Consider the following 9,418-nt stretch of genomic DNA (forward strand, 5'->3'; position numbering starts at 1 on the left):
GCTTCGTATATGGAAGCTGCTTCTTCTGCGTTCGTGGGCTGCAACTCCCACGTTCATTCGTATATACGCAAGTGGGCTTTTACGTGTATGACCGTTTTTAACCCGCCATCTAGGCAGCCACACTCATCTTTCAGGGGTGTGCATGCTGGGTATGTTCTCGTTTCCATAACCCACCGAACGCTGACATGGATTACAGGATCTTTAACGTGCGTATTTGATCTTCTGCTTGTGCATACACACGAAGGGGGTTCAGGCACCGACAGGTCTGCACACACGTTGACCTGGGAGATCGTAAAAATACCCACCCTTTACCCACCACCAGGCGCCATCACTGTGATTCGAGCCCAGGACCCTCAGACCAGACAAAGTCCAATGCTTTAACCATTCGGCTATTGCGCCCGTCTTCTTCTTATGGAAGCAACATCTCTCAGGAGCTGCAAACTAATAGGACGCTATTTTGAATATTCTATGACATTTCTTCTTTTTTTACATATTCTCTTCATCTAAAACATTCATTTTCAAATATGATTCAAGACACAGAAAGGCTTCTGAATCTTTCACCATCTAACTTTGGCAGAGTGGTCTTTATTGAAAAATACTTTAGCGCAGACCTTTTCATTCACGAGTATAATTTATCAACTAGTATGCACGATTGTTCAGAATACTGAAATGAGGCAAAGTAGGCAACTTAATCTTATTCAGACTTATTTGGTCTCCGACCAAGGGCAGGTGCTATATCAGTATCCACATCAATTAATTTCAGCATGGGCCCCATCATAACTGCATAATATCCACCAATGACCATAGCACTACAGATTTTCTAGCATTTTCTGCTTAGAACCTAAGGTTCTACGAACACATTTACACTCTACTCAAACTGCACATGCTTTTCAAGTGTTCAATGCTAAACTTCCAGTGCCATTTTAAGAGATAAATCATAACCTGCATTACCATGGATTCAGATGACAGTTTGTTTTTTTGTTTTGGTTTCTTTTGGGGGGGTTGGAGTTTGTGCCAAAGATACAGAAATAAGAGTGGTTCAAACAGGCTTGATATTTCAATCAATGACAACAGTAGTGTACCTACATCGGGTCACTTCAGTCATGAAGGACTCGTCACCATGAAAATGTCTGATCCAGTAAGCATAATTTGTCTCCCAAAAAATGGACTCATCCATTTTTTTTTTATAAGCATGTACGTGTTAAAGGAAATTTCCTTCCAAAAATTTGAAGAAAATTTAATTACACATACTTAACTGTGACCCACTAGTGCAGAATGGCACAAGGTGGAGGGCTCATCTGTTCTATTGTCAGTGCACTGCAATGGCCCGTTGTGTGACCACAGAGGCAACGCCTCTTGAGCCATCATCCCTTAACCCTTTCACCGCCAAGCTCGCATTATGCACAGGCGTGGTAGAGGACCCATGTCAGTGAAAGGTGACCATTCATTGGTCTGTTATCCATGAACCTACTGCTCTTAATGTTCGGTGGTAGGGAAGGCCACATTTTCTATACATCGCAGGGGGTATTCCCCAGATATTCTTAGCCACTGTCTTTTCCGTGTTTATATCACAATGGAATTTTGTACTCTAAAATGACTGGCAGTGAAAGGGTTAAGCGATAGACGTCCCTCAAGTAGAATTCAAGGTAGCAGGGTTTTTCCAACAAGCAGCCTCCATGTCTTGTAGCCATGCCGAGTGGGTGGGTAAAGGAAAGGGAAAAGGACCATGCTCTACTTTGTGAGCTCTGGCCGAGGGGGCATGCACTAAGGGGTCCAAATTTGAGTGGGTGAACTGGCGACACCACTCGCCAGGGGCAATGGGGCTCAGAGATAGGGTGTACTGTGTCACCTAAGGATACTGGTGCGGGCAAAGAAGACTGAGGCCCGCAGCTGTATAGTGGGAGAGGTCTGTGGACCACAACTGTGCTGATAAATGTAGCGCAAAGAGAATCGGTCAGTGTGTTGAATCCACACTTTATTGAGAGCCCTTCCAAAGGAACGGAAGGAAACCCGTACCCTATAGTATTGTCTCACTTGAGCGCGGTTGAGCATCAATGCGAGGAGGTGCACATGTGGCTTGATCTGATGATTCCGCATCGGTTGTGGTTTACCAACAGAAACAATTGCTTTGTCTTTATCAATGGTTTTTATCAGCATAAGGAGCCAAAATTTAAACCCTTTTCAAACATGGTATTTTTAATGATGAAGCCCAGAAGACTTATTACGAGTAAATGTATTACATTTTCTTTAAACTTTTAAAATATGATTGGACAATCATGATTGTGAAAAGAAACCTCAAGTGCCGTGCCTGTAGTTGTGCAAGAGGCAGATAGCACTGTAGGAAAGCCGGCACCTCTTCATCTCCTCCCTTCACTTTCTGGAAATAAACAACAAATATTGAGAATACAACAAACCCCTTCCCCAAATTCTTGCTGTCACCAAACTTCATATCAATTGGTTTAGTGTGCCTGTGCTTCCTTACATCATGTCACCGTTATCTAAACAAAATGACCACTTCCAATCCAAAGCACCACACCTGATGCTGGTGGCCTAGGTAATGCATCTGCTGGAGGCTAGTGACTGAATGTGCAGGGCTGAATCCCACACTCGCCAGTATTTTCTCGCCCTCTACTTGTTAAGTGGTGGTCATGAGGCTGGTCATTTGGATGAAACGGTAAACTGAGGTCCAGCATGCAGCATGCACTTGGCACATGTAAAAGAACCCATGGCAACAAAAGGGTGGTCCCTGGCAAAATTCCAGATCCACTTTGATAGGAAAAACTAATACTTGCAGACAGAAAAAAGTGATGTTGCACTGTAGTGACACTCATTCTGGGGACAGCAGTCTTAAATTTCATATAGAAATCTGCTGTGACAAAAGCGTTACACAATAAATCACTCACACAAGCACCCACACTCACCCTAACAGTAAAACCTCAACTTAAAATATGCTGTTGATATTGCAGAATATTTGTCAAGTTAGTGTCATCAAATATAATGGCATACTACAACTGTTTACTTGCAGCTGTAGTGATTCTGCTGCCTGACGACTTTTTTTTTGGTCATTTCATATTGGACTGATTGATCCCACAGAACAGGATACGTCAACAATAAAAAAAAAAAAAATGTTAATAAAAAAAAAAAATAGTAACTTGAGTCAATCTGCGATACATGCATGTTTTTAATCTCAATTCATTAAAAACATTATTACCCAAAAGGCCTAAAATTGAAAACCATGGCGTTTGGTTGGAAGCAATGTTTTGAGAGCCAGCTTATTCTCCTTTAATGAATTATCTGCCATATAAATGATTTGGTCAGAAAGACCCTTTTGGAAATTTTAGGTAGAATGTATGCTGTACTTTTTTAATCACCAACTGAGAAAAAAAAGCAATAAATATTTTCTACTAGCTTGGGGTTTTTTGGTGTTGTTTTTTGTACTTCTGTGGAGTCAACAAGTTTAAATCCTAAATTGTCTGAATCCCCAAATTTAGACCACAACCACAAAACGAACTTTATCATTATGATTATATCTTAACTACAAAACAATCCATCTTTATATTCCTTTGCAATATACTTTCTAGACAGTGCATCTTCAATGTTACGACTATACTCACCGTTTTAACCTACATGCTATGACCTGAACTTTCCCTACACACATCCCCCTCCCCCCATTAAAGTGCATGCTTTTATTTCCTCTTTGGATCTGACCCACCCACCCCCATTCCAGAAGAGAGCAAGACATTATTCCCAGCCAGGTGGACTGTGCATCGCACACAGGTTTTCCCATGTTGCAATCCAGACTGGAACACAAAACACACACATTTACGGCTGAGAGGCATGTTTGTTTACAGATGCCATCAGCAGTCTACAATCAAACAATCATCTCAAGTCCAGGGATATTAACAACCCACTTCCTTCAACCCTTTCACAGCACTTCCGCTTGGACATGATATTTTCTAAACATTTGACAACTATACTCGATGCTTGTAAATGAACAAGTTTGCCTATATAAATCATTTCAAGCCATTCTGTATCAACTTTGCTTACATTCTAAGTTGAGGTTTATCTGCAGCTCTCTCCTTTCAAAGTGTACACACACCAATTGTTCATGTCATGAAAAATACTTGGATTTAATCAACTGCAACATTCAAACAAACTGTCAAATCTTGTGTTTCAATACTTCCAGCAACTTGTTTAAACACCACTTCAACTGAGATGCCATCATTAACTTTAGTGCCAACAATGACGCAGCATATAAATACACACATCAATCAGACAATCCAAAGAATCATCAACAAATAATCTTTAGACATTCCAGTTTCATGAATACAGTAATGCGTCATCTTTCTCCATCCCTTCCCCCCAACTCATTGGCACATCCTGCTCCCATCTGCAAACAGCTGGCTTGTCCTTTCTGCCTGGATGCAAAAGCTGCACTTGGACAAAGACCCATCATTAACAAAAACCCAGCCATTACCATCAGAGTGGAGGCTACAGCAGCAAAGTGCAAGCCAGCTGTTTCTGTCTGGGGCCTCAGGACCTTCTGTAAAAGAAAACAAACATTACAGCAACCCACCCCAAACCCCCTCTGGCGTTTCAATGCCAGTGACCCCAGTTAGAAGTAGGAATCGTTTTTTCTTTTCTTTTTTCAAAGTGACACATCAAACGTCAGGAGGAAAACATACTGGTAGAACACTCAAAATTCTGCTCAGTGGTTCGAGTGCCAAAGTTTTATGCTGATTTCATTTCTTAGTGGCAAGTGCCTGAAATGAAAACCCCTTCGCATTTGCACGTAAGCAGAAAATCTTATTTTCCATGTCAATTGTCAAGCGGTTTATGGAAACACAATTTACCCAAGATGATTCAATCACAAGAATGTGCAAGCTGATGCTGGGCAATGAAGGAAAAAGCAGCAGCATTTAAAGGGTTTTATATTCATTGTTAAGTATCGGTCTGTTCCAGTAATTCGGTCTTTTCTTACATTTTTCCCAAAGCAAAATCTCTCTGCAGAATTTTGGGCAGCTGCTTCCTGCATATCATGTATTGGATATGTTCTCTACAGTTGGCAGCTACAGATCAAACCTGAATCCATTGCTTTTGTTTGCAAACACACTCCCTTGTTAAGAGTGGAGAAAATCACACTTGAGGTTTCGAACAAGTGTCCCTTACTTATCAAACACCAGTTTTCATCAAAATTATCTCCTCAGTCTCATGTCAGTTTCATTCTTTGGTTTGAGCTGGCTACAGAAGAGGAGTCAATACACTGAATTACTAGAACAGACACGCATACGGTTTTTTTTGTGCCTTTTTTTTCCCTTTTCTTTTTATTAAAAAAAAAAAAAAAAAAAAAAAAAAAAAAAAAAAAGTGCCTTTATTTCTTTTGCAGTTTGAAACATACCCTTTTTCCTTACCCGTCTGAGAGGACTCAGCATGAACCCTTACCACCTTACCATGCCAAGTCTACCCCTGGAGCATCTTGACCTGTTAAATCTCTAACTCCCTCTGTCCCCTTCCACCTCCTTTCACCTCCATCTCCCTCTCTGCGGCACTGTGCACAGCTGTGAAAAAAAAAAATCAAACGGTGTTAAGTTCTCTTGTCATGAATATGACAGAGCAACTTCACCATTATTAGAACAATACAAACAGTTACAAACACTATAAACATGTCTGGGGTGTTTTTTCCTCCCTGCAGTTCACATCAAATCAATAAAATTATGCACTGACAAGTGGATGATTCTGAAAGAAATCGAAACAAATGACTAAAATTTATCTCAAACTCTTAACTTTTCCAATGAAAATAATCAAGCCCCTCCTCAATGTCACGATTCCCCAGTTTGAGGTTTTGTATTATCAAAATCACAAAGGACGTTGCATTTCAAAGCTGCTAAATTCTGTGATAAATCATTGTGAAAACCCAACTCGTATATAGACAGATCTATAACCAAACCATAGCGCATATCCATCAACAAATGAACAATAAACTCCAGCTTTGTTTTTCTCACATTGTGACCATCATTACACTTACAGTATGGTCAAAACAAACGCAGGCATTTAACAAAGACACCCTTTTGATCTTAACACTAATCACCTGTGCTGGGGAATACCCAATCAAATAAAATACAGAATAAACTAAAGACTAGTAAGAGCAATGTACGTCAGAATTAAAAGTGCATGTAATAATCTATCATGGAATACCTAAAGCAGCATGACATAACTCAAAACTAAAAGGTACAAAACGAGTAAAACTTTTTTTTTTTTTTTTAGAATCATCCGAGAGAAACAAAACCTGAATAATACTATAAAAACATTTTTCAGATACACACAACATCAACACTTTCTTTTCTGTCCACATGAATGTTCGTCACCTTACCGAATAAAAACTAAGATCCCATGTCTGGACTACGTGCTTGGTCAGTCCATCACCAGATGGATCTGTAATAAAAAGCCCACAGTTTCAATCAAGAATACACAAACACAATGATTCCTTTTGGGTATGCATTATAACACTTAAAACCATGCTGTGCACATTAACATGCACATCAACCTTTTTTTTCCAGGTCAAATCACATACCCATCCATCCCCCCAAAAAATGTACCAAAATGAAATGTCATAATGCATCACCGAAAGCAATCATTCTTACATCATCATTTCCTTAAAAAGTATGGTTCTCGGAAAACTACAACACATCATTTCCTTTCATTTCTTCTTAAAAATAATATAATCCGAGTCATAGTTTTGACACATACTATAAATCACAACCTGGGAATGGGACACTCCTTTACACACAAGCTCTCAACTTCCCTATCCTTATTACATAATACACTGCACAGATGATAGTTACTCAAATCAGCTTTATCTTTCTCTCAGTAATGCTTTCCAGTCAGACATAACAGTAGTTTGTAGGTAGTGATCACACTAAACATCTCGTTACACTTCACCTTATTCACTGAGCAAAACCATCAGTCAAGATGGTGAAATGTTACCCCTGATTTACCAAGCATTTTACAACTGTACAAGTGACAGAAGGGTACAAGACTAATTGTATATTATTTTTTCTGACACTGGACATGGAATCCAACAGTTTGATGCTTGAATCTGAACATTTCTTTTGGAAAAGGCACTCAGTTCAGCCAGACAATATACACACATTCTGGCAAACTCACGGACAACCTGCAACAAGAGCGCTGCTTTATCACTTTGCAAGTTGGTGCTAGTTAGTGAACTTCAGTGCGACACTTTTGTCAGGTGATTATCGGCATATCGCAATGTGACAGATACTGCATGCCTTTAGCCATGACCAGGTTGTCATCTTTATGAAACAAGTCCACTGATGTGATCAATCTCACACTGTCACAGGCACGTTATTTTACATTGCACACGTTCAGCCACCCACACAAATGTTAAGTAGCTGTACACACACTGCTGTTCATTTGTACTCATGATGACTTCCCACAAGCCATTTCAGCACAGTGATGACAGAACTCCAGCGAGACATTGTTACTGTCAACATGCAGACACACACCGGATCTTCTTGTTGGATGTTCAGCATGGCGACCTTTCTTCACAGGCGTGTAACTATGATCAAGTTCAGCCACCCTCTTTCTGGATACTGATGAAGACAGTGTCACCCCACTAACATTGGGAATGTTTTTCAGCAGACCAGCCAAAGCACTCTGGTTGGCCAGCACCGACTTCAGATACTCAACCTCTCTTTTGTACCCATCTCTCTCCTCTTCAGCATCATTCAAGGCTGATGCCAGTTCATGAATCCTCTTCCTGCCATCTTCCACCTCCTGTTCCAAGTTCCCGACATAGGCTTTTTTCTTCAAGCGATTCTGTCGTGCCATCTCTGCATTCTTGCGATTTCTTTCTTCAAGAGCTTTCACAACATCATCTTCAGTATTGCTATCATCTCCTGACTTGACAATGCGCAACACCTTCACTGATGTGACATTACATTTATCTGGGTTGGTTGATCTTGAAGTTGGCAGCTTTTCTCCTGCTTGCTTCACTTTCACGGATCCTCTGGGTCTCTGCGCTGAACTATTATAAGTGATACTGTCCACAACATCGATTTCACTCTCATCACTTTCAGAATCACGATGCAGTTTTTTGGCAGCGATAGTTTTAGTGTTTGTATCAACAGACCTTGAACCAGTAGCTTTACGACGTCTGACATCTGATCGAGTATTTTCTCTGCCCAAGGCAGGTGGCCGCCATCTTGTTTCTCGACGGCAGGTCTGTGTGTTATTGTCGCCTGGCACACATTCATTCTGTTCACAAGACCTGATCCTGTCCCCAGAAAAAAAATCCATATCTTGAAAAACACTCAAGTCACTTTCACTTCTGCCACTCAGAAACGGACCAGTTTCGTTGTTAAGCATTTCGTCGAGCATAGGAAGGTCTGATTCCAAGCAAGTATTTTCACCGACCTCCGACATTTCCGAAACACCACTGTCAGACTCATGGAATGGCGATGTCTGCTTGGTTTTCTGCATCTGTAAAACACTGGAAGAATGACTTTCGTCAAACAGAGTACAGGTATTAATTAAAGAGTCATCAACTAAGCTTTCAACGTCGAAACCAATGACTCCTGGCAAGTTTATATCAAGCCCTTCAAATAAAGCCATTGCGGATGCGGACTTTTTCTGTTCACAGGCAAGTGTTTCCCACCTTTCGTTGAGATTTTGTAGATCTTTCAGTTATATTCGGTTATTAAACCACTGTTTTACTTACTGATGAGTGACTCTGTAAAAATATGATCAAAGTGATCAAATGAAAACAGGGTATACCTCAGAAAAACGTCTACGCCAACAGCACACGCAACAGGCCTCTTCGACGACAGCCGCAAAAGTGAGATGATCAGCTCGTAGCGGAAGAATATCAACAAGCACACTTCAGCAACGTCTGTCCAACGTTTGCGGTGTCAGCATCTAAAACTGCGATTTTGATTGGATAAACCACTGGCCATGTGACCGGTTCTTTTCACTAAGAATCTAATTTTAGCGTTTCTATTTTCGATGCCTACGTGCCCGAACCGCGTAACGTTTAGGGGCAATGACTTCCTGTGATACATATAGTTCTAGATAAAAGCGGCAAATAGATTTTTGTTAATGTTGATAAACCATAAAGAACGGCATTCACATGCATGATTTTATACCCACACACATAAGTCATTTAATTGCTGACAATGATCAGATATTTCTTGAATTGCACATTGAAAGTGCTACACGGCACACATAATGGAGAATGTCCAGTTTGTTTGTTTGTTTGTTTTAATAAAATAATTATAGTGTATGTCATTGATCTTTAATTCCAACCTATTGAAGGCGTTGAGCAGTTTTATTTTCATTCTTTAAAGTGAGACCCCAAAAAAAATTTCACCATAAAAGGTCACGTAAACAGGAAATGACCCCA

At 40.4% G+C, this 9,418-nt stretch overlaps 1 protein-coding gene and 1 long non-coding RNA gene across 4 annotated transcripts; both read right to left on the minus strand.

The window, feature by feature from the left end:
• Positions 1-1,068: 1,068 nt before the first annotated feature.
• Positions 1,069-8,884, minus strand: LOC143290525 (uncharacterized). Of its 3 annotated transcripts, none has more exons than XR_013056404.1 (4): positions 8,794-8,884; positions 6,371-6,432; positions 4,478-5,558; positions 1,069-2,377 (listed from the first exon to the last, which is right to left on the minus strand). It is a non-coding gene; the product is annotated as an uncharacterized LOC143290525 (long non-coding RNA). The 3 variants fall into 3 exon arrangements; XR_013056403.1 differs by lacking the exon at positions 1,069-2,377 and adding an exon at positions 2,384-3,800; XR_013056405.1 differs by lacking the exon at positions 1,069-2,377 and having other exon boundaries at positions 4,103-4,543; positions 5,451-5,558.
• On the minus strand, positions 6,439-8,787 carry LOC143290524 (uncharacterized). Its single transcript, XM_076600038.1, has one exon. It carries the CDS (start codon positions 8,629-8,631, stop codon positions 7,438-7,440), a length of 1,194 nt encoding a protein of 397 aa, XP_076456153.1. The 5' UTR covers positions 8,632-8,787; the 3' UTR covers positions 6,439-7,437.
• Positions 8,885-9,418: the final 534 nt, after the last annotated feature.

The sequence above is a fragment of the Babylonia areolata genome, chromosome 15 (assembly GCF_041734735.1).
Source record: "Babylonia areolata isolate BAREFJ2019XMU chromosome 15, ASM4173473v1, whole genome shotgun sequence".
In the NCBI taxonomy this organism is placed as follows: Eukaryota; Metazoa; Mollusca; class Gastropoda; order Neogastropoda; family Buccinidae; genus Babylonia; species Babylonia areolata.

Excerpts from the sequence above, each read along its gene's own strand:
- LOC143290524 (XM_076600038.1), bottom strand. The coding sequence starts at position 8,631 with ATGGCTTTATTTGAAGGGCTTGATATAAACTTGCCAGGAGTCATTGGT.